Consider the following 26040-nt stretch of genomic DNA (forward strand, 5'->3'; position numbering starts at 1 on the left):
TGTGTATGATCTATATAAGGAGATGTATTTTTTTGCCCATATTCATATAAATTTTTTCTTGTATTTTCCCTAGGTGGAGAATCATGAATTTCTTGTAAAGGCTTCTTTTGATCCTAATTTGACAGAATTAAGAGAGAAGATGAATGAACTGGAAGAAAAAATGCAGTCCTTTTTAAAAAATGCAGCTAAAGAACTAGGTAGGGTATTAAACTACCTTGGATTACTCCCTTGCTTGTTAAATGTTTTGAGATCAAGTGTTGAAAACTGGTATAAAGGAGCTAAGGGATTTTCTACTGTTTATTACTAGTTTGGGGTGTCTTCAGTTGTCACAGTACAATCTATTGAATGCTGAGTCATTTTTGGATTTTGACTTGTCTTTTTTTTTTTTAAGGATGGAATTACAGTAATTTCAGAAATTACCATGTATGTTGGAACATCTTGCCAAATTAATTTTGTAGAACTGTAGCTTATCTGACTCTTGGCTAAGCCTTTTAATGTCTTTCAGCACGTGTTGCATCTTTTCTCTTTTTTTAATTCCTATGTGCATAATCCTGAGTGTCCACTGAGGACACAGTAATTTTGTTTTGAAGTTCTTTGCAAATGTAATCTGTAAGCAAATAAGACACTTAAAGAATTAATTACTCATTGTAAAAAAGGATCACTTTGCTGTGCTCACATCATTAATGCAGAATATCCTTGCAGTGTGCTATGAGCATTTTTCACATTGCTGGATAATCTCTGGGAGTACAATATCACGAACCTGATTGGAATATGCAATTTTAGAGCATATGAAAGTAAGACCAGAGAATGAATTAGTAAACTTATATTAGGTCTGGGTATTTTTCATACCTGTACAGAACCTAAGTAAGCTTACTGAATAGTTTATCTAAAAGGCTACATCATACAAACTGGGGATTAGTGAGCAGAAATATCAGAGACTGCAGGATTTTTATAACAAAGTTGTTCTTGAGTTTTTTTGTGTTTGTGGTTTTTTCGTTTTTACGTTTGGCTGTTTTTTTTCCATTTTAATCTGAAAGGTTTGGAAGCTGGCAAGAGTATCAAACTGGAGACAAATTCACAATTTGGATATCACTTCCGAATAACTTGCAAGGAGGAAAAAGTTCTCCGTAACAACCCAAAATATACAATTATCGATACACAGAAGAATGGTGTAAAATTTACTAACAGGTATGAGATCATCTTTGTAATTTTTCAAGCCTGTTGTGAAAGAAAAAAATTGTTCCTTTCTGCATTACTATGCCAATAAACTGATTTCCCTACATCCTGAATGGCTGAATTTTCACCTTTTTAATCTGCTTACAGATTGGCGTTGAACAAGACTGGCATGAAGGAGAAGCAGTCATACAGTTTCTGTTAAAAGCTACATTCTCCATTAATTTTTCCAATTGTTAGGTATTTTTGGTCCTTTGAGTTGGGCTAGTTTCTCTGGTTTACCTGCACCCTGTAGCATAACTGCAATGACAATCAGTGTTTATACAGACACTTTCATAAGCTGCAACAAGAAAAGAGCTATTTTATATTTATCACCAAATATGACATAGGGCAGTTTTGGTTATTACCTTTTCCTTATTCCAAACAACAGTGTAATTTCTGTTTATCCTTTGTATTAGACTTCATTCTGTGGCTGTATAGATGAAGCAATTTAAAGATTTCAATACTCAGGCTAATTGCATTGATGCTGTTTCAGTGTCTCCCTTTCTGGACAACAGGTGTGTCGTAGGTCAGCCACGCTGATTTTTTAGCTCTCCTAGAGCAAGGACTGTATCAGTCACCACGCACTTTTTCTGTAAGTCATTATTTTTACACAGAGCAAACAAAGTAAAAAGTTCCATATGCAGAATCAGGTAATAACTTAGGTTGGAGGGAAGGTCACTTGAGGTTAACACCTCACTTAAAGGAGAGACACCTTGGAAATCAGATCCTCACTCAAAGTTAGATGAAGGAGCTCAAGACCTTGCCCAGATGCCCATCCTCCAACCATCCTTCACAGCCTGGTGGGGCACAAGTTCCAGTGCTGAACCACTCCTTGCAAAAATCTCCTTAGGCAGATCTAATGAAAATTTTCCTTGGAGAAGCTTGGATTTTTAGTATCTCTTTCTTTTGCTTTGCATCTCGTAAGAAGAGTCTGGCTTATCCCAGCCTGGACAGGCATCTCTCAGCCTGTTCTTATATGCCATCTGCTCCAGGTGCAAATCTGTGGTGGCCATCTCCTCCAGGTTTGATCTTACTTACACTGGGAAGACAAAACCAGACAGGACTGCAAATGTGGTCTCCTAAGTGCTCAGGAGAGGGCAAGAATAATTTCCTTGGACATGCCGGTTATGCTCTTGACTTTCTGCCCCAGGGGCACACTACTGGTTCATGTTTAGCTGCTTATCTGCTGGATTCCCCAACTTTTTATGAACAGTCTGCACTGTTGCATGGAATTATTTCATCCCAGGTGCAGGATTTGCACTTGTCTGTATTGAAATTCTTGTCAACCTCTTTCTGTAGGATGTATCTATGATTGTAGATATCCCAGTGAACAGCAACTTTGTCCTCCAGTGTACTGGCAGCTCCCTTTAATGAGCTCACAATGTTAATATATTGTTCACAACCTTGCTCAGACTGCATTCAGTACCCTCATTCAGGTTGTTAATCAAGGCATCAGCTGTGGTATCAAACCTAAGGAATGCTGCTAATAATTAGCCACTAATTGGACTAAATCCCCTCACTGTCAATGGCAGGTCCAGGAGAGTCTTGAAGTCTCCTGCATGCGTTATATACAGAAGGGTAAAAATAGCAGAGATTAATAATGTTGCACAGTCTGTTTCAGACAAATCATGTTGCTAGCACTTTATGTGTAACAGTTCCTGCTTAGTTTCCAAGAAGTGAGTTTATTCAGAGAGCTCTTGATTGATAGACATGTATGAGGAGCACTGCCTGCTGGCAAGGTTGGTTTCAAACCAGTGTTATTATTAGTGGTGATTGTTTCTGTTAATCACTCACTTTAATAAGTAATAAATCCTTTGCTTAGAAGAGGGGGGCAAACCTCTTAGTTCAGACCAACCAATATGTTGATGTGTTTTGCACTGTTTTACTTAAATGAAAAAAGTGTAAACCTTAATTGTATTTTGTTTTAACATTTATGCAGAGGATACTTTTTCAAAACATCCCTGAAATTTAAAACTTTATTGGTTCTAAATTTATGTTATGAATCTAAACATGATGATAAAGTTAGGGTTTTCTGTAATTGAGAAGATGGTACCTAGAAACTCTGCTGTGTCATCTGTTACTTTCCCTTAGGGAAGAAGCCCATGGATCACTAGAAAAACAGACTTCTCTGTGCTTAGTTATGTTATAGTTGCTTTGGTAGATGGTACAGAAAGCAACAAGGCTGATTTCTGCTTTAAGTGTGGGTGCACTACTTGGGTGTGTTTCATATTGAGTCCTGCAGACTCTGTTCCATGTTCAGAGTTGAGCTTAGGAAGAATAAACACTTTTTTAAGATCTTGATTTCAACTTACCTTATTCTGGAGGCTAGAACATGTTCTTGGTGACAGTGGTTCACTGAGGTTTTTACTGAACGAAAGAAGTCAATTCCTTCAGCTCTGATAAGCCTGCTGTAGGACTCTGGGCTAATTAGTTTCTTAGCAGCAGTTCTCCTCTGCCAGTTCTGTAATGTGCCACATCTTGCTGCAAAATGGCCATAAATTCAGCCTTAAGAACAATTCCTTAATTTGTAGCATGTCTATACAAAACAACTAGTGTAAGATTTTTAAGACTGAGGAGAGAACATCACAGAACATCACAGCTTCTGTGTTTTGTTCACAGCAAACTGAGCTCTGTCAATGATGAATATACAAAGAGCAGAGAAGAGTATGAAGAGGCTCAGGATGCAATTGTTAAGGAAATCATTAATATTGCTTCAGGTGAGTATGTCAGTCTTGATGTGTATCACGTTCTGGAATTCTGGGAGGACTTGCAGTTATTTGTGGGTCCTTCTATAGAGAAGAATTGTAATGTTCCCCAAGGAATTAGCGTGGAAAATAAGGTCTGGCTTTTAGACAGTTGTTGAAAGTTTAAAATATGTTACCTTTTGTAGTCAGAGCCTTTCCTGGCATTGCTACAAATATGCAGTGGTGGGATATATGCAAATACTAATCCCATAAAAGGGACAAAAATATGTCCACAAAAGCCATATGCCCATGTCCTCCACCTGCCTCCCTGACTGTGAGCATCCACACCAAAACAGCAGACAATGTAAAGGACAACAGAGAACTGAGGTAATGGGACCTGAGTTCTGCGAAGGATGATGAAGAAAGAATGTTGGTATGCAATGTAAGATCAAGTTAGGCATTGCTTGTATGGTACAATAAAGAAATTACTGTTTTCCTAATCAATTTACATATATTTTACTCCAAGAGGGCCTTCTTAAAGCACATTCTTTACTACCTCTCACCAAAGGGAGAAGAGATATGGAAGAGTTTGGGCTAGAGGATTCTCTAAATATTGTCTCTCCCCAAGGCACTAGTTCCAGCAGAACAAATCTTAGTTGAGAGAAGTGGAAAGTGAAAATTCTAATTCATATTAAGCTCAGGGTAAATGTATTAAAGAGAAAAAGGCACTTTTTGGTCTGATGCATTTAATATATTTGAGTGCGTATTAAGCTGTGGTGGAAGTCTTCAAAAGCTTTGACCTGCTGTCATGATAAGGAATTTGCCAGTGTATTAGAACATCAATAGCTTATTAGATTTTTTTTTTTTAGTGTCCTGGTAATTTTCAGGTGGTGTTTTTTGTGTTAAGCATATTAAAATTGAGTATTTATGTGGAAAGCTAATTATTATGTAGCAAGATTAGCTTCACTATGTCATCTGTAAATGCCTAGAATGCTTTAAAAAGTCCTGTGCTACTGCTTACAGCTTCTGTGGTGTGCAGTCATGGACTTAGAAGTATATATGTGTATTTAAAAAAGCATTTTACTTCCCCAAGTGGTGGCAATTTAATGAAGAAGAGTGGATTCTGTGTGTAATTCTTGAATGAAAGTTACTTAAAGTCCTCTTAATGATCTCTACCTACCTGTTTACGGGTAGGACACTTTCTGCAGGTCACTGCTCACCTCTTCTGATACATGCATCCCATTTGCAGGTTTTAAGTGCCTTGACTCTGCAGACTCATTTCTGTCCTTCATCCCTTTCACTGAAAAAAAATCAAAACATAAAAACTGGTTCTGAGGATTCTGGGTTACCTGGTGTGGTTGCCTGTTATCACAGACACTGTGTCTTACAGACCTTTCCATACTCTCATTCACACAAACAGAAGTGGTTGCTGTGTCTGAATTGTCAGTGCTTTTTCTCTATTGTCTTTACTTTTGTGAACATCAAAATACAGTGTATTACTGAGGAAGAAAATTTACTAGATTTCCAGCCGCCGTGCCTTTGTGAACACTTCCTTTCCCATAATTAAATCAGCTGTTTCTCATTTTCCAATGTCAGGATAAAGCAATCAACATGGCCTCACTTGTTCCTAATCTGAGAAGTCTCCATTGTAGTTAAAGCATGGAAACTTTAGAATTACATCTTAGACTCACAGAAAGTGACTGTTGTCTTGAACAAAATCTATTTTTAATGAGAATAATTAATTTAATGAGCTCAGTGTAAGCCTTAAGTTATCTTTTCAGCAAGAACAAAAACCTACTGTTCTGAATGTGTATCTCCAATCCAACCCAGGGTATGCAGAACCGATACAGACGATGAATGATGTGATAGCTCAATTAGATGCAATTGTCAGCTTTGCTCACGTGTCAAATGGAGCACCAGTGCCCTATGTGCGTCCTCTCATTCTGGAAAAGGGACAAGGAAGGATTTTGCTGAAAGGTGCCAGACATCCTTGCATTGAAGTGCAAGATGAGGTGGCCTTCATCCCCAATGACATTACATTTGAGAAGGGCAAGCAGATGTTCCACATTGTTACTGGTAATGTTTCTGTTCTCTTTCGTAATTTGTCATGTATGTTTTAAATGTGTTGAGTATTTCCTGTAATAATTTCTTTAAAAAAAAAGCCCAACAATTAACAAACCAACAGACCAATAAAACTGTCAACAAAGGGTGATCAGCCTAGCAAGTTAATCAATCATGTTTCTCTTTGGGGATAAGATTTAGCTCTGAAAAAGAAGGGAGGATATTTGTCAGATACTGTTATTTATTATGTTAAGGAAGCGTCTACAGTGTTGTGAGATGCTTCTTTTGATTGTGGATATTTTACATACTTAAGCCCATACAGACATATTTGTTGTCTTCCAAACTAATAGTAATGGAATTGGCTCTTCTGATTGTAGATACAGGGCACTTTTTGGGAAGGTGTTCACTTTAGAAATAGTTATTTGGGAAGGAGAGGGAGACTGCTGGAACAGCAGGAAGTAAGAAATTTGGCCTGCCTTAATATATGTATTTTTTGCCTTAGTGAATGTAACTCCACAAGACAGGCAACCCCACGAGCTGAGGAACCTAAACTTGCTTAAATGATTTAGAAAATTCTACTAGGCATCAACTGTGGCTAAATAGAAATCTTTTGTAGGCAAGATTTTAAGCAATCTCTCTGTTTACAGGTTTTTTGTTTGTTTGTTTATTGTTAAAGTCAATTTTAAAAGCAAAATGTTTTATGACTACCCTTTATTCCATATTCTTTGGTGTAATTAAGATAATTTTACAACACTGGAAAGAAAGTATTTCTAGTGTTTATGCATTAAATTTAATTTTGATATCAATCCAGATATGCTTGGCATATATTGTGAGTGGCAAAGATATGAAATTAGAGAAGGATTAATGAGCACTTGCAACATAATCAAGAAGAAAAACAAAAACTCTGAATCAGTGCTTGGAAACATGCATGTTTTTCTGCTTAGCAAAAGCATAAAATTGGTTTTAATTATAAGTTTTCTGGAAAATACTTTTTATTTCATTTGTAGTTCAGATAAAATTACTTCTTAATATCTGTTTTTGCTGACTCAGAACCCCTTTAGATTTTCACTTAAATCCACCATTAGCTTGTACCCAGTGTGTAACCTAATTAATTTTTACAGGCAAACTATAATTGTTGTTTGAGGTGAATTATTTTCATTTTTAAGCAGCAACATTGATGACTTTTTTAGATGACTGCTTATACTTCTGGAAAGTCCCAAAATTTAGGAACCTTTAACACTCTCCAGTCACCTTTCTTTTGAAAAAACAGCAGTCAATAAGACATGTGAGCAAGCCTTAGTAGTAGTGGAACTATTTGTTGCACCTGTTAGACAAGTTAGGCAAGTCTCCCACTCTTTCCTGGCAGGAGAATAATAAGTTTAAGCATTCTTTGTTTTGGTTTAGAACCTGTTCTCCTTTAAAAGAAGTGTTGACTTGTAAAAGACAATGGGTTTTAATTAATTTTCACAATTTCTTCTTTAGGTCCCAACATGGGGGGAAAATCAACGTACATCCGACAGACAGGTGTGATTGTCCTTATGGCCCAAATTGGCTGTTTTGTACCTTGTGATTCAGCAGAAGTAACTATAGTGGATTGTATCCTGGCTCGAGTGGGAGCTGGAGACAGTCAGCTGAAAGGTGTGTCTACTTTTATGGCTGAAATGATAGAAACTGCATCAATACTTCGGTAAGTCTTCCTTGGTTTTGGTCACTGGGATGAGAGGTGCTCTAAGTTGCATTTAGGATTTCCACTCATGTAGGATCTCAGTGCAGAGTCTCGAGTGCTTTCTAGAGCAGGCTCACAATTTTGGGAAGCTTCTGTTTATTCAAGTGGTCCTGTAGAGCTGCTACTAATAGACCAAAGTCTAAATGGGTCAAAGTAACTAATTTGAAATTATCTGCATGATGCTGTTTGTGCATCTTGTTCATATGTTGTTACCTAAATAGGAAAGGTCTTTTGCCTCTTTTATGCTGTGCTTTTACAACATAGTGTGTAGTACTCCAATATCCAGAGTTCATGCTGCTCTTTAATATTACAACATGCTCTTCTCTTTTTAGGGCAGCATCTGAAAACTCCTTGATAATCATTGATGAGCTGGGAAGAGGAACTTCGACGTATGATGGCTTTGGCTTAGCATGGGCTATTTCAGAATATATTGCTAGCAAAATCTGTGCTTTCTGTATGTTTGCTACACATTTTCATGAACTAACAGCTCTTGCTGACCAAGTTCCAACAGTAAATAACCTACACGTTACTGCTCTGACCAGTGATGACACACTGACGATGCTTTATCGTGTCAAGGAAGGTAAGATTGTGTAAATGGTGGTTAACAGAGTAAACTTGATGTTGCACTGAGAGAGGAAGGAATGGAAATTAATGGAAAAGACAGATATTTTATATGTCAAATTTCGGTCTTAGGTTTTAGAGCAGACAAGTTGTTCTCTGTCCATAGAGAGTGTGTATAACAGAAGCTCGCTCTACATGTGAACACAGTTGGTGATGGTGATGATGATTCTATATGAGTTCTGGGTTATTTCTGCCACTCAAGTCAATGGTTTTGAGGCCTTTCTCTAATGGCATCTTAGTAAAACAAAATGTAGCCTGTTGTTTTGTTAGTATAAGAAAAGTGAGATGCATTTAATTAAAATCCTTTATTGGGTCCAGTTATTGCTTTTGGTATTACATTAGACTATTTTTAATTGAGCATAAATTTCATTTGTTACTGCAATAAGTGGTTTCTTCTGCTTCTCTGTGTCCCCAGTTATTTGTTCTTGCTCCTTTGATCAGGAGCTTATTTTAAGCTAGAAAAAGATCTGTGTAACTGTAGCTTACAAAGTGGTCGTTCGTGACATTCTAATTGTAAACTACAGTGATTTTTGTTGCTTCTGCAAGAGCATTTCAGTCAGATTGCCTATTTCTGGACTGAGATTATGAATTTAAACTGTGAGCAGAGTACTCTTAAGCTGTATTTTCACTTAAAGTTCCTTAATTTCTGTATTCTGAGTTTCACGGTGAAGGAATGGCTTAGATGATGCTCAGATGGATAAAACGTGGATACTGTAGAACACTGGCTATATTGAATCAGATCAACAATTTATTGTGTGCAGTAGTTTTGTCTTAAAGAAGGAATAACTATTTGAGAAATTAGGCTATTATCTTTACTAAGATAATTACCAAGTATCATCCATCCTTATTAAGGCCAAGGAGCTATTCCATGTCTCACATCTCAAGTCCTGGTGACTGATGTTTATATCTTTTTAGTTTAGGATTTAGTCTTACATGTGCAGTTGCTGAGTTTGATTCCTGATTTTAAAGACTTCTGTCACTTTGACACAATACCAAGTACTCGCTTTCACTTGCCTAATTCCTCTGAACAGCTCTGCCTTTCATGCTTAGTGCATATTCTGAATGTGTTGCCTTGGAACTCTCTCTGGTATTTTCTGATTTCTTCAGCTAAGCCAAGACTTCTGAGTTCATTCCTTCTGACATAGTGGTCTGAAATAAATGTCATATATTGTCCAATTATTAAATTTTACTGTTATGCTTTCAAAGATATTTTTATAATAGGCAGAGGCTATCACCATGCTATTAAGTATCTTTAGATAGCTGGTAAACGCATTTTTATTGTAGCCAGATCTGAGCCTCACTCAAATGGTACCATGCTAGTTTTATTCTTACATGCTATTAATTGTCTATTTTTCACTCATTTCCTCTGGTTTTAAATCCATGGCATGACTTCATCTGTTGCCCTTTGATTTACTTGTGTAGTCTCTTCTAATTCTGTATTCCCCTATGGCTACAGCTTTGCAGTTGGCTTCCGGATACTTTACTATCAAGGCAGGAGACTGTTCTAATAAGGGGAGCCAAAGGATGACCAGAAGTACTGCTCTTCTCTGGCTTAACTCAGAATCTTCTTAGAGGTGGTCAGAAAAATCTCAGGCAACCATGGTCTTGTTTCTCTTAACTCTGTGTCCTTTTCTTTTGAGACCTTTATTTCTTAGAAATGGCTTCTCCTTTTTTGGTTCACTTTTCCTAGGCAGTGTCCAGGCTTCTGCTTCCAACGTGCTGTGGCCCTGGTAACCAGCCTGTTCAAGAGAGAGGCAATGTCTATGGTTCTTCGGTAGACTGCCATTTCCCACCTTCTCCAGCATGTTAAGCTCCTTTCACCAAGTGACTCAGAGCCCTCTGAGTGTTTTGCTCAAATCAGTGCTTAAAATATGACTTAGGGTGTATGGGAACTGAAAAGAAGTATAGTCATAAATTGCTGCAAGCATCCATTGAAACTCGAGTATTTTCAGTGTAGTGAGAGCTGACAGTGTACAGCATCTTCAAACAAGCCATCTTTAGGTGCCTTATTGGGAAGTAATGTACACTAAATATAAGCCTTCTATCTTCTAGTGTTTAAATTCTTTGAAATCACAACTTTTATAATAAAATGGGGTTCTTCCCCCTCATTCCCTCTTCAGTCCCTACCTTCTTTTTTTTCTAACCTGTATTATCGCAACAGTCTGGGTCCTTGTGAAAACTCCAGGAGCCTGGTTTCAAATTTTTCTTCAACCGGCTTTGCCATTTTAGTCATACATAGCTTTTCTTTGTCACGCAGTATCCTTTTCATTTGATCCATTTTCTTTGAAGTGCTATTGAGCACAGAGGTACAATAGCTTGTATTTATCTACTTAAACCTCTGTCAGATGAGATAAAACACTATGAAATCTTCATCTTAAAGTGGTCTCAAATTGGATGCCTTTCATGTAGGTTTTTGCATTTAGAGTTTTGCTCTTTCCTTTCTGGCTGAGTTATGTTGTTCAGTTAAGGATTTAAGTATAGGCTACAGATACAGCTGTGTTTTGAAACAAATGACAGGTTTCACATCACCTGAAATACATAACTAAGCATTAGTAAATGTATAATCCTTTGAGGATTCTCTCAACAGAGGCCTGAATTAGCTTTGTATCTGGAGAGTTGTGTGTTTTTAATATAAAGTCTAGAAAGTCAAGAAAACTAATTTCCACTTAAAAATCTTAGTTTCCTTTAAGAAACCTGAGAGATTACAAGGTAAATAAAACTGAAAAAAAAATCTAAATGCTGAGTTTTCGTTTACCTTTTTTTCAGTTACCCGGTAGTTAATAGATGATGAGTTATCATTTTATATGTATAACTCATAACATGTATAACTCAACTCATACATTGATAACTGCTTTCTGGAAACCAGAAATAAAAGGATATAGTAATGTTTGAGGGTGGTTTCAGGTTTATGGTGATAAATGAATGGAGCTGGCAGATTGTAATGGAGGGTTTTTGACGCTGAAGTCAAAATTATGTCATCTGACTATGCATAATTGACATATTGTGAGAACTTTTTCTTTGTTTACCATTTATTATAAACAGTATATTAATTGAAGTAAGTGTAAGGTTAAAGTTGAAAGGTTTTTATATGATTAAAGAGTTTCCCTGGAGACTAGGGAGTTATGTGGTACTGATGTAAAGCAGGAGGAAGACTGAGAATGCAACATTCTAAGTATATTTTTTTATCTATATATCCACATATATATATATACATATGTATTCTTGTAAATATAGAAAAATGTGCAATATATGCAAAAAATATAAACGGTGCAAATTACCGTCTTCTACAGACTGTGCTGAAGTACTTTAAAAACTGTTGAATTTCATTCAAGTACTAGAGGGAATTTTTTTCTGCCTGAAGAGTTTTAACTTCCTTTCTGAAGCATTTTGGAGCTGTGCAATTACTGATCTAAGAGAGCCTAATTAAGTAAAAGCATGTTCCTTAGTTCATGTTATCATGTATAGTCCAAAAGGTAAGTCAGAAAATGTTGGGAGAACCAAATGTTGTCACACACTTAATTCTCCAGAACAGCTGTTACAAGCTTGTTCATATAATCTCTACATAGCTGTGCTACCTCTTGAGAATTCTTCTCTGGTTGTTTTTCTTTGCATCCAGGTGTCTGTGATCAGAGTTTTGGAATTCATGTAGCAGAGTTGGCAGCTTTCCCAAAACATGTTATAGAAAGTGCAAGAGAGAAAGCATTGGAGCTGGAGGAGTTTCAAAACATTGGCAAGTCCACCAAATCTGAAGGAGAACCACCAACCAAGAAATTCTACAGAGAAAGAGAGGTTTGCTGTCAGAAATGCTTTTTTTCTTAAGTTTGTGAAACTGGAATCACCCAAGAGAAGTAGTTTTAGGATCCAGATTCCACCAAAGCTCGAGAATAATTAACTATAATCTCATTTTTCCATTAAAAAATGTTCTGGCTATGAAGTCCACTAGGAGTTGAAATGATATTCAAGGATGGTGGATTTTGGCTTAGATTAATTCCAAGTTAACATAAGCAAGCATATATCTAAAAACCTGGCAATGAGGATGAAACTATTTTTTTCTTAATAATGATCAGCAGTTAGTATGATTGGCATTGTATTGATCATAAAAGGGACCTTGTCTCTAGCTGTTCTGTAGGGTTTTCTTCATGCCATTAAACCTGGCCCACGAATCCCTTTGTGTTCATGGCTCTTGGCTACTTAGTTTATATGCAATATTTCTTCCAACTTAAGCTGTAGCTTTTATATTACTTGTTGTTTAGATTATTCTTGGATCTGCAGATGGGTTGCACATAGTTTTGTGCCCCCTTATTTGAGGGCAGATTAGTGCTTATTTCTTGAACCTGGCCACGAACAGGTTCAGATCTGCTCAGATCAGAGAAAAGCCAAGTACACAGCTTTCTCCTTTGTGCTCTTCCATGTCCTGTCAGTGCTAAGATACATATTGAAGGGTGTGACAGTTTGGACCTGGAATGTCTGATTTACAGCTGTCATAAATTTCTTCCCGGTTCACACATGAAAATTTTTGCTTGTTTCTCTCCACTTAAATGTCTCTACTGCAGAAATCCTGAATACTGTTCATTGAAATGTTTGTTCTTCTTATTCAATTCATAGTGTTTAGAAGTTTCACTTTGCCTGTTTGTGTAAAAGCATATGCATAAAGCTTAATTTTCATCTGTTCACCATGGTGATGGCCACTCTCCAGTTGCTTAGTTACAATTTGTTCTTTCCTTTGCATATTGAAACACTGGGTTTGATTTTTTTTTTCAGTTCCTCTGAAAAGTAATGTTTGGGTAATATTGCCACTCCTCTGCTTTTGTTGCTAACCATCCTCAGGTTATGTGGTTGTATACTGGAATTAAATGTGAAACACATAGAAACTCTCAATGTTAAATATTGTATTTTTAGTGATTAGTTTATGCTTTTTGCTGTTGGACTGAAAGAGAGAAGAACTGATACCAGTGTAACTGGATTGAGAACGTGGTATTAAGTGCAAAAGTAATGGAGGTTTTTCCCTTCAAAAAGTTTCTGGTGCTAAATAATACTTTGTATCTTTGGAATAATTTGAAGAGATTCTGCTTGCAATCTAAATATCCTTTCTGTTTCTTCTAATATTTTAGGAAGGTGAGAAGATAATTCAGGATTTTCTTTGTCAAGTGAAAGTATTACCCCTAGCAGATATGTCAGAAGAAGACATCAAAATCAAGCTAAAAGAGCTGAGAAACAGCGTGTTGGAAAAGAACAACAGCTTTGTGAATGAAATAATTTCCCGAACGAAAGTTACATCATGAAAGGTGTGAAAACAGGATACAGCTCCTGAAGTGTTTTTTGCATTGCAAAAACTATCATTTTTTTGTCTTGTAGCTTTTATACCTTGTTAATTATACCGATTTATGTAGGTTTTTTTTTTTCTTGGACTGTAATTATTTTGTAGGCAATTCTGAGCACATTCTGTGCCAGATTGATTTAGCTGTGATTATTGAGTTATTTTGGAAGTTTTCAATAAAATGTGTTTTCAGTAATGAAAGACTGACTGACTTTGTAAACAAAACACGTTATGTTTTACCAGGAGAGTGTGCTGGAAAGTGTAACAACTCAGATGGCATACAGCTACCACAGCCTCAAAAGCTCATACACAAAACCTTTGTCCAGTACCATGATTCTTCTGTTTTGTATGATGCAATTAAATTAGTTAATCCAGTGAAGTTTTGGTGATGCTATGTTAGAAAATATAGTGAGAAAAAGCATCTAATCTAAATGATTTGTTGCAGAAGTTTTGCAAGTATGGGTTTGAGGGTGACTTTGGTTTTGGTGTTTTGGTTTTTTTCTGTGTGATTGGTAATGCTTGAGTCAAATGTACCTCAGGCCTACTCTTCATGCCTGAGTGGTTGTATCTCATGTGTTCTTTGGTAAGCATGTGTTCTGTAATGTAAGCAGAGGCTGGGGTGAAGTTACAGTTTAACTGGAACTTTCAAGTTCGTCATAGTTTGTGAGGTCCATTTACAAGGAAAGAATGTGTAGATATTTTATCTAATGTCCTTGTTGAACTGAGACATTTTGAAAGCACAGAGATACAAATTTATACAGTCCTTGAAATCAAGCATTTTAAATAGTAGCTCTAGAACACTTATTTTTAAAACTGTCAGTGTTGAAAGATTATTGGGAAAAGGTGTTTATCACTTGAGATTATAGGAATAAAATCATGCTGAAGATGCCATGCAAACTCTTCCTGTTTTCAGAGATAGCATCAGTGGGTGTGTGCTGGGGGCAGCAGTGCTGTGTTTAAGCTGTGCTGTCGCTCTGCGTCAGGAGTTAATGTGTTGCAGTGATCTGCATTTAAGCATTACAACAATAGTCATAAAAGAGGTGTGGTGTTCAGCTTGCTGTTGGTTAACATTTGTGTGTAGCTGGAACAGAATTTGGACACACTCGAGGTATACACTTCTCAACAGAAGAAAATAAAGGCTTGCTTGAAAGGTTTGGGTTCTGCTTAATACCTTTTTGATCTTTAAACTAGAATGCATTCTACTTAAAGACAAAAGCAGACTTAGATGGACCAATAGCACGGTTGGTACATGTATTCATGAAAAGTATGTGAGTGGAAAAATCTGTTACATAAAGTAATGAAAAATACATCTGCTTTTGCAAATTCAATTGGTTCAAGCACAAGCTATCAAAAAATTCAGTATTATAAAATGGACAGTTAGAATCACTTTAGAGCATCAGATACAGCACTGGCACATCATTTGTACTGGATCAAACTGCTTTAACTGTTGCCAGAAACAGGTAGTTCTAAGGGCCTGGAATGGTGAGTACTTACAGCCTCGTTCTACATAGGCTGAGATTCCTGGTCTGGTTAAAGATACCCCTTGCTTGGCCTTGTCCTTAACTACATGAACAGGCATAAAACTATCATCAATATTTTTCACTTCCAGGAACTTTGATGTTGCCTTGAAGCTGTGAAGACTTTCAGTGTCTTCAGCACTCTTAGCCAAGGAATTCCTCACTGAGGTGCCACCTGCAAGAGGGACTTCTTCACTTTGAACCAGATTCCTGGTTCAATTCTTCCTGTTTCTGGTTTTTTTTCCACTCTGGAAATGGTGCATCAGTACAGCATGTCAGCAGTATGCTGAGAAAAAGCTGATTTTATTTGTTGGATGCTGATGCAGCTGCTCCAGTATAACCAGATTTGCCCATCTCTTGAGGGGGGAATGCTTGTGCGCATTATTTGGGAGTGATGGGGTAACCTGACTGGACCAGCTACAGGCAGCACCTTCTCTATGCCTCAAAAGGGAGTTATGCATCTACAGCAACAAGGACTCAGTTTTTCTTATGCCCTTCAACACTCAGAAGGAAGAAAAGTGCAAATCAATGGGATTTTAACACCCCTCTTTTCAACTATTTTCTACACTACACTTCCCCCTGCCTCCCACCCCCAAGTGCACTGCTGTTGCCGGATGTAGACAAGAGAGGATCAGGCAGAGTTTAGTCTCCATATGTCAGTGCCTCTTGCAAACTGGGTTACAGTGTGATTTCATGTGAGCTGGTTTAAGTTTAGCTTTTGTTCAGTAACATCCCTATGGGACGGGAGCCATTCCAGAACTTGTCTGGATATCACAGGGCTGTGTCAAGAATGCAGATTATCAAAGAACAAAACGAGCAGTAATGGTCAGCCTTGAATAAAGATGCAAGTTTCTCTTTGAGACAGTTTGGCACTGAATGCTTACTGCAGGTGAGGTCTTTTTAGTCTGTGCACTTGGCTGTTCACCTGCAGGGCTCTTTAATAATGCATTAGATGGGGTGAAAGGAAAGAGCAGAAATGAACAGACACTGAAGGAACTATTTTCTAGTGATAACTTTACTGTACAGCTCTTAGTGATCAGGAGCACCTGGTAACCAACCTGATGAAAACATGCTGGGTTGTGGTCAAAAGCAGGCGAGTTGGTTGGTGGTCAGTAGGCTGCAGTTACTTGTGGGTGATCCCTTAGGGATCAAGATAGTTTGTGAATCCAGGGAGAGCAGCCTGTCAGCTCTGGGACTCAGCTCTGCCTATTGCTACTTGCAGCTGTGCAAGCTCATCTCAAGTGAAAAATTCAGTCAGTAAGAGGCTCTGTACTTCAGCTCCAGTGAAGGAAGGAGATGGTTTTGGAATCAGAAGCAGCAGGAACATGACCAGGATGTATCCTTGCCCACTGGCAGGTGCACTGAATTTGGCTTGGGAATGTCAGACCTCCAAAGGACCTTCAGATGCCTGCTCAAGGGAAGCAGTCCTGTTGCTGGCCTGAGCTTTGAAAGTAGTGACAATGGATGTAGGTGTTTCAGGTTGGTAACTACACTGTAAGCAACTGGGAAGCCTGCATGATAGCTCAAAGCTTTGCTGGAGGACATGCTGCCTTTGCAGCTTAGATGAAGTCTAGGATCTCATGAGCAGTTTGGTCTGATTTGGTGGAAGATGAGGTTGACAGTTTAAACTCTATTTTCTGGCACTTAATGAAATTAATTTCAAACACATGACCAGTACATAAGCTGGGAGATTTCTGTGTCTACAATACAATGTTCTGCAATGTGACAGATTTGAGAAATCAAGGGAGAGCAGTTGTTGCTTCGCATCCAAAGTAGCGTGAGGTCACGCATCAAACGCTGTGTCTAGCTGACTGGGAACAAGGAAAGCAAATGGCTGGAGGAGCCTGAAGCCTTAAAAGACAGAAATATGCTGTCATCTCTGAGTTGGCTGCAACACTTGCAGGTAGAACTTGCCTCTTCATGGTGCCTGTTTGCAGTTGTCTCAGGTGTTCTTGTTCCTTGCCCAGCTTTGCAGTCACTTTTACCACCCTGTTGTCTTTCCCTACTTTGCCAGGTGCCTCGCTTGTTCCTGTATACAGGGGAGCACCTTGCATTGCTACATTTAATGTATGTGTGTGTGATAGCTTAGCTATCAGCAATGCTTTGTAACCTTTGCGTGGGATGGGATAAAGGTAGTTACATCACTGCATGTGCTGCTTTGCCAGTCAAGTTGAGAGGGAGCAGCCTCTGCTGTCAAAGAGGGAAATAACAATTTCTGATTATTTGCAGTGGCTGCTAGGACTTAACCACCTGGCATGGTATGCCCTGACCAGCTGCCATGGCCATAGCTAAAGGACAAAATACCATAAATCAGATGGCAAATTGTGTCTGCTCAGCAACTGGGGCGTGTGGCTCTTTTTCTAGAGGTGAAAAAATGTATTTACATTTTCGCTGTCATGGGAGTAGGTGTCCCAGTGCCTGGGTTGAGATGCTGGATGCTTGTGGCAGTTTCCAAAAGGATGTGATTGCTCTGTCACTGTAGGGATGGTTGGAGACCTGAAAACAGCTGTGCTAATCTGAGGGAAAAGCTGAGAATAAATAGCCTGTGCCTATGAGAACAGTTCTGCTGCTGGTCTACGTGGTCCTGCTGTGTACTGCAAGTCCTTGCTTGTCAGATAGTTGCTGTAGGAGCCCTGGTCCCTTACACAAGTTCTCCTTTTTCCACAAGAGCTCCTGGGGATGGTATTTGAGTGATCCTATGGCCACTCACATTTTTTTTCTAGTAATAATAAAGTCATCTGAGACCACAACCACATGTTTGAGCAGGCAGTAGGCTGTCAGCACTGTAAAACACTTGTATGGCTGGGTAGCTTACTTAAGATATTCAGCCTTTTGAGGGAGGAGAGTGGTCTTCTCCAAACACTGCCAATGCTGGATGCTGCTTTGCAGCTCTGGGTACAGCAAAGCCAAATCACAGTTCAGCAAAGCAGCAGCTAGAGCAGAGCTAAACAAGCTCTAGCAGACCTGAGCCTTATTCCTAGTCATCTGATGGTACATTTTCACTTGTAGTAGCATTTTAATGGCTTTTTAAAATTTTTCTTCCCCAGGAAGGAAATAAATTACCAAAAGGGAATTTTTGCAGAAGTCCCATTTCTGTGCTGCAGGGTCTGGATTTCAAGCACAGTGTATTATGATGCAACACTGGTTATGAGAAAACTGCAGTGTTTAACTTTCTGCTGTAGAGAGATGACAGCTCTCTGTAATCTTTGTAAGAGATGTGCTTTTCCAGTGTGATTCAGAAGAGGTGCATATGTAAATGTTTTTCTTTTCCTGAGATTAGGCTGGCTGTTGATTTTTGACTCATGGATTCATGCTAATGCTGTTGTGCACTGCGTAGTTTTCAACGGCTTAATCTCTTGAGTGTGGTTTGTAGATAAAAGTGTAGATATCTTACTGGAAAGATCTTAACCATTAGTGTTGCAAAATTCAGTTTTACTGTAGGTTTTGTTTGTTTGGTTGGTTTTTTTTATGATATTGGAGCCATGCAGCAAGAACTGCCCTCCATCAGTGGCTAGATGCTAATTTATTCTGTGCATGAGAGACAAGAAAACCATTCAAGATTTCACTGTACTTCCCATGTATCCTAAGGAATGCAGTTAGGAGCTTTCTTTTTTTGTTTGCCCTGTGTAAGGTAACCTGAGGTGTAACCTGGTGAGGTGTCAAGCTGCTTGAAGATTTTTTATGTGGACAAGAGGGTTTTTTGGGGAGTACAATTACCAGTTCAGTAATCTTATGTTTGTAGATGGCTCCTAAAAACTTCCTCTTTGGCTCTTCCAGGAGGACAAGGTGGCATATGAGGTGTGCCTGGTATGAACCACAGAGCTGCTGCATCCACCCCAGGAGCTGTGGGTACAGCACCCAGCCAGTCTCCCTGCAGGGAGGGTTCTGGCCACCAATGTATTGCATAGTGGCCACTGTGCTGTCTGCCCAGTGATAGTGTCTGGATGCTCCAGGACATCACAGGAATGGAGCAAACTCATCAGAAGGGAGCCAGGAGTAACTGGTTCAGCTAATGCTTTAGGGAGAAGTAGAGTCACTTGATTTTTTTTCTTTAAATTTAGGTTTCTACACCTGCCAGCACACTCACCACTACATTTTTACAGATCTTGAAGGCACTGTGTAGCATGGTCCCTGGAATCAGCCTGCCACTTGCTTGGCACAGAGCTCATCTTCAAGCCAACAGAGATTTGGACATGTCTCCTGGTTCAGGTTTAATCAGAGGGGATTGTAAATATGGGACAACACAACATGTTTGCATCAGGGTGGCTCTGAAGCAAATGTGAGCAAACAAAGTGGGTTGCTCTGGGGGGATGTGCAGAAGTAGCTTAATTTCATCCTTCAGCGTTCTCCTCTCATAAGGCTGAATTTCTGTGGATGCACAGGAGTTACACCCCTAGCTCCTACTGTGGTTTGGAAGACCTTTAACAGGAAATTTTGATTTTTTCCTGCCTTAAACAGTCCACTAGACAAGACCCTCTTGGTTAATTGAAAGAAATGTTAAAAGAAGGAGGTCAGTAGTTAAATAAGCCTGTGAAGCATGCACAACCATAGGGCTCTTGACCTCTTAACAAAATCCTCACTGTAATTTACTGTAAATGCAAGCAATGTGAGCAAATAGGGCAGAGAGCAGGAGGGAGATCCTGCAAGCCAAGGTGCATGGAGAACAGGTCTCAGAAGCTCCTGACAGAGGCAATGCTGGCACAGAGAACCTGTAACCATCCATCTTAATTAAATTACATATTGATCTCCCACTCGAATCTAACAAATCCCACTGCTTCAGAATTGTAAGCCAGACGCAATAACACAGCAGTGGCTTTGACAAATGTATAGATAAACCATTTCTTGTCCTTTGCTGCTCTTCACAGAGTCAGAGGAGGTGGCATGTTGTAGCAGTCACATAACTGAATGTCTGGTTAAGTGGAAATTAATAATTCTTTGTGTCCTAAGGCTGTGATGCTTCATCTAAACATACTGTGCAGGTGGGACTGACCAGCTACACACACTGCACGATGCAATGAAACCTCCTTCTTTTGTATTTTTTACCCATGTGTCCTGGTTTGGGCCAGCACAGAGCTAATTTTCTGTCTTGTAATTTTGCTTTCAGCTAAGTCTTTTCTAAGTATCTGTACTTGGTGAAATGAACAGCAAGTTTCTCAGACAGTGTGTGCTTCTAGGACTGATAACACTCAATGTTTATAGTTATGGCTAGAGACTGGTATGCAGAGCCAAGGACACTGCTCAGCTCTGAGGAACATCTGATGCTCCAGAAAGAGAAAGGGAGTAAAGGGGTCACACCTGCAACCATCCTTTAGGGAGGAACAGACAAGACAGGTGACAAAAATTGACCAAACAGATTGTTCTACCCCATACATGTCATACCTGGCATAAATTTGAGGGACCGCAAGGTAAAACCCCAAATTTGAGGGACCACGAGGGTCAAACCCCTTTACTTCTTTGCTTCTTCCTGCTTGCTTTGGCATCTTGCAGCCTTGGTGGTGATGCAAGTGTTACGGGGGAAGAGGAACATGATTTTTTTCTGTATACTTGTATATATTTAATTCTTTCTTTGTTTATATTTAATTATTTTTCCTATTTATCATTACTGTTTCATTGAAACTGTGTAGTTTAGCTTCCAACCCATAAGTCTCTCTCCCTTATGCTCTCTCCTTTCTTTATTAGGGACGGGAGGGAGATTAATAGAGATTAATAAAGAGCATCTGTCATTCATTTAATTGTTGGCTCAACCTTAAACCATGACACCATGCTTGCTGGAGCTGTTTTCCCCATCTACTGCCTGTGAAGAGCTGCACTGTTGGTGCTGGATGGTAAACTTGGTTTTCTTGTGCTCAGTCTCTGCTCCTCTGCACCAGGAAACCTTGTTGCAGCAAAGCTCAGCAGCCAAGGGATTCACCAACGCTGGCTGTGTTTTTTGCTGACCTGTTTCACATCTTTCCAGGTTGCCTTCCTCTGCTGGCACAAGGCTGCTGTGCTGGGGCTGCCCAGAGGAAAGTGAGCTTTTAGCTGCCAGTCCAACTTGGGTCCATCTGTGCAGCCAGGGCCTGGGTACCAAGTCTGGGAAGGCACCTCCTCACATCTCTTCAAATTAGCCCTGAGTGCTCTCAGGTGTATTTTTTCACCTCCAGACATCCATCTTACCATCTAAACAAGGATAACAACAATCCCTGCTTCCAATTGCTCAGCTCCTGATCAGGTCCTGGAGCATTAAAAAAAAAAAAAAAAAAAAAAAAAGAAAAGAAAAGATAAATAGTGCTAAAAATAGCTTTTGTGCTCTGCAAAGGGGAGCTCAGCTCCAGTACAGCTGATCACTTGCATGACTTGGGGATGGGTGACAGAAACAGCTGGGGCTGACTCTACTGGGGTAGTATAAATACAAACCAGCAGCTTCTGGCTTTGACTGCAGTGAAACACACTGCAGGAAATGGCTGCTTGTCTTTAAAATTGCGGCAGCTCTGTAAAAAGAGCTGGGCTTCAGGGCTTCAATTTGTTGGCTGGGAAAGTCAACGAAGGTGGTGAGGGTTCTAGAGCATAAGTCTTATGAGGAGCACCTGAGGGAATTGGGATTGTTTATTCTGGAGCAAAGGAGACTGTAGAGAGGTGAGGGTTGGTCTGCCAGGTAATGAGCTACAGAACAAAAGGAAATGGCTTCAAGTTGTGCCAGAGGAGCTTTAGACTGGGTATTAAGAAAAATGTCTTTACTGAAAGGTTTGTGTGAAGAGACTGTCCAGGGAACTGGTGGAGTCACTGTCTCTGGAGGTATTTACAAGATGTGTAGATGTAGTACTCAGGGAGATGGTTTAGTGGTGCTCTTGGTAACTGTTGGACTTCATGATCTTGAAGGTCTTTTCCAAACAAGATAATTCCATGATTTTACCTGTGGTTTGTGTCCCGTAGCTCTGTTAATATTCACTGATGTATTATAATTCTGCCTAAGTATGACTTTGATCCAAATGAGGAAACTGATTTTCAAAAATGGATCACAACACATCTGGTCTATAGGGAAAAGGAGAGTAAAAGCAGCCTCTATAACCATTATTCAGGGTGGTTTTAGGAAATCTTCCCAGTGCTGCAGTATCACCTGCCTTGCCTAGCTTTGAGGTGGGACTCGATACCTTTGGTTACCAAAGCAATGGGTGCTCTTCTTTGCTTCTCCTGAAGTTAAGTGTGTAGCTTTGTGTTCTATCAAATATGTGTGCAAAGGAATGACCTGAATTCCTCTTTTTTTAGCACTGTGGAATCTTAGAATCTGATAGAGAAACAGGGAGGTGAGGATATCTCATCTGAGAGAGGTGCATGCCCAAATTGCAGTGCATAAATGGAGCAGCACAGTGTTCTCACTTTATGCTGCATTGTTGACTCAGTTTTGCTGCAATGGGAGTTAGTGACAAAACTCATATCAATTTCAACAGAGCAGGATGAGGTCAATGCACATCCATGTGCTATTTTAATTTTTACTTCCCCATGTACTGAAAATACAAGCTCTGGAGCCTTTTGAGGCTTGAACCCAAAGGCTGAGGTGTGGGGCTGCAGCATCCCTGCCTAGGCTTTTGCTGCAGGGGACTGGTGGGTGGAAAACCAGGCAAAACCCAGCCTAAGAGAAGTAATGAGTCCCAGCTTAAGCATACCCCAAAAGTCAGTAGTCCCCATTTAACATGGACTGAGGGGCCAAAACTGGAAAAACTGTTTGGGAAGACACTGGTCTTTATCCAGTTCAGAGTGAGAAGTATATGAATCCAAAGAGGGATTGTTGCTGATGTCCTGAAAGGAGACAGGCTCTTCACCTCCATCCAAAGCAGAACCAGTCCCTGCTGTGGGTGACAGCACCTTTAATTAAAACCACTTGGGTGTCACACTTGCCTCTGTACTCAACCCTTTTCTGGGGAGAGCAGTAGCTATTTGACTTTGTATTTTTAGCAGCTTGCAGCTCTATGCATTCTCCAGCTAGAAGTGCCCATTGATATTACATTACAGTGTCAATAACTGAACTTGCTGCAGCAAATTCAGCAGCAGGGCAAGAAAATCCACATGGATTTGTTACTCTGTTCTCCCTGTGGACCATTTTAATTGCTGCAGAGAAAAGCTTTGTGCTTTGAATCAAGCCCTGCACCACTCAAAAGGCACAATACTGCATACTCGGAGTCTCTCCTCACATTTGCAGTGTCCACAGAATCATAGAATGGTTTAGGTTGGAAGAGGCCTCCAAGATAATCCAGTTCAACCTTTGACCACCTTGTAGGTGCTTCGAAAACATTCACAACAATTTCCTGCCCACACAAGAAAGCACTGAACCAGGCAGAGACAAGCTCTCTGAAGTATGATGCTGACTGGTAGCTCTCAGAGCTGCAGATATTGTGTATTAAACATTGATGAGGTACTGGAAAGATACCAGTGGGTATAGGGCTGTTGTTAATAACACTCAGTTGCAATTCCTGGAGTTTTAAAAGACTTTAGAGCAATAATGATTGACAACACTGAATGATGCAGTGGACGTATCCTCTCATGGCTATGTGGGGTGCTACCAGCTCTGCCTTGGGTGTCTCAAAGTTGGCTCTGGTGCTGGGAAACTTTCCTTCATCCCTGGATACTTCTGGGTACCAACAGTAGCTTAGAACGATTTGCTTTGCAGAGGCCTAGAGTTTTCCTCCTAGCAGGTTATGGAGACTCTCCACATCATGGCACCAGATTTTCACCAGCAGTGGGAAAAGTGGAGATGGTGTCTGCCATTGAGAGAAGAACTGACAGGCAAAGTGCTGCTGCAAACTGCAGTGTCACCCTGAACACCATGGTCCTGCCAATGCACCAGCCCTCCTCACCTCTTGTTGAGCTAAGACAATTTCTTTAAAACCCTTAATCAAATTATGTTTTTTAAAAAAATTGCTTCCAAGTGTCCTCTGCTTGAGTTGTTATGTATTTATTTGCTTGAAGGGCAGCCAGGAACACTTCTTTGGGCACCAGTGCCAGACCATCCTCTGCTTGTAGATGGATAGGATGCCATTAGTGCTCTGGTTACTGCCTCAGGGCTGGTTATGGAACTGAAATGGAGCTGAGCAGGGTTGTGGCTGCTCTGCAAAGCTCTCAGGCATCTCAGCTGTGTGACCCATACCTGGGGCCCTGCAGTGCTGCAGAGGATGCAGGTGTTCAGGATCCTCTGCTCAGGGTTTGGGTTCTGAGGTGGCCTGCAGGTCTGATCAGAGTGGGGGGTCAGGAAAGGGAGAGATGGCTAAAACATCCCAGGCAATGTGCTGTGGTGCTCCTGGCCCGAGGCTCTGCTGGAGAAGCCCTGACAGAAGGGCTGCTGAGAGGCACCTCAGAGTCCCCATATCCAGCCCAAATCCCCACAGAGGAACCCAGGTGTTACCAGATTTGGTTTAAAGGAAGTCAGAAGCTGCGCTGGCACATGTACAAATGCCCAGGGATGCTTGGCCCCTGTGTATCCCTGTGCAGGGATGCATATGACCCCTGTGCATCACAGTGTATGATGAGCACATGTTACCAGCTCCCACCACAGCATCAGCTGCTACCTCTACTTGCACAAAGCTCTATTTTCTGCTGTGGAGGTGCAGAGCCCTTTCTGTGTGAGCCCTCTCTGAAAGTACTCAGTGGCCACACAGGTCTTCAGTGTCTGTGCAGAAAAGCAAGCAAAAGCACACATGACACCAGGCAGAATTTTGCACTGTTGATTTTCCCCCGTGATTTTGGGAAAGAAACTGATATGCTTTAGTAAGAAAGTGGTTATAATTTTTGTAGCAACTTCCAGCACTATCTATCTGTTCATGGACTCAGATTTTTATATATTTTTACAGCAAAGCGTTGTAGATGAAAATGCATTCAAGTTGGGATGTCGCATAAAAAACTATTGAAAAGTTAGCCTGTTGACTTTTCAGTGCTTAGGTACAAAGGGAAAGTGAAGTAAATCCTAGAACAGCTTTCAGAAGTACTGAGGGATGCAGCTTTCTTTTCACTGGCAGTTTCAAAACCTAGAGCTATGGGTTTTTTTAACCTGCTTTGATAAACGGATGTTTTGTTAAAGTCTCACTGAGCTGAGCCATTTTCTGACCCCTATGTCCTAATTCTGACAACTTTGTGACAAGAGGACTTATTCCTGTCAGCTTTATACAGGGCAACATCTGCTTTTCAGCTCTTTCATTTGCTTTTAATAATACTCTTAAGTCTTCAGTGCTGTGGCCTGCTATCTGGTTTTACCAGCTTTGTGTGCACAAGGAAGCCAGGCTGTCTGGCTGCTCCAGCCCCCATGGATGCTCCAGAAGCCAAGCAGGGAGCCCTGCTCCACTTGCAGCTGTGTGTAGCACCAGGTTTGTCAAAAGATTTGGAAAATCCCAAATACTCTATTTCTGTTGAAGCCAAGGTGCTTGAGTTATACAGAGCTGGGACTCTCATCCTCATAATCTTCAAGGGGAACCACACAGCAAAATGTGCTGCCTAAACCATTGATCTGAGCTTCAAGGATCTGCTGTTAATTCCTGCATAGTTCTGTGTTAGGATGGACAAGTTCTTGACTCTCTGATCTCTGAGTTTCTGCATATACAATCATAGAGTCATTTCAGTTGAAAAAAAGCCTGCTTTAAGAACATTGAGTAACATATATGAAATGAGGATTTTAAAAGCTTCTCATTCAGTGGCTTGAGGATAAGCTTATGGCTTGGAAATCACAGGCACTAGCAGTACCAGTGACAGAAGGAGGTAAAGACTAAGAGTATCCATTTCATCCACAGGCTCCTCCTTACTGGTAATGTTTGAGGAGTTAGAAAAAAACCGATTGCCTTTCAGATGGAAAGTCAGTAAAAATTATGCTTGAGGTTTCATTTTTTTTTCTCTATAGAGCTGCAGATACAGACTATAACTGCCTGCAAATTATCTTTA

At 40.0% G+C, this 26040-nt stretch overlaps 1 protein-coding gene across 1 annotated transcript in view; it reads left to right on the forward strand.

Annotated features, from left to right (window-relative positions):
* The window catches only part of MSH2 (mutS homolog 2), a 48465-nt gene extending 34640 nt beyond the window's left edge, over window positions 1–13825 (forward strand). The window contains exons 9-16 of the mRNA XM_030448526.1: window positions 74–197; window positions 1038–1188; window positions 3835–3932; window positions 5730–5975; window positions 7443–7647; window positions 8019–8266; window positions 11924–12096; window positions 13419–13825. Of these exons, the coding sequence (XP_030304386.1) occupies window positions 74–197; window positions 1038–1188; window positions 3835–3932; window positions 5730–5975; window positions 7443–7647; window positions 8019–8266; window positions 11924–12096; window positions 13419–13589 (1416 nt within the window). The 3' untranslated portion in view covers window positions 13590–13825. The remainder of the gene's footprint in view (window positions 1–73; window positions 198–1037; window positions 1189–3834; window positions 3933–5729; window positions 5976–7442; window positions 7648–8018; window positions 8267–11923; window positions 12097–13418) is intronic.
* The last annotated feature ends 12215 nt before the right edge of the window (window positions 13826–26040 follow it).

The sequence above is a fragment of the Calypte anna genome, chromosome 3, assembly GCF_003957555.1.
Source record: "Calypte anna isolate BGI_N300 chromosome 3, bCalAnn1_v1.p, whole genome shotgun sequence".
NCBI lineage: Eukaryota > Metazoa > Chordata > Aves > Apodiformes > Trochilidae > Calypte > Calypte anna.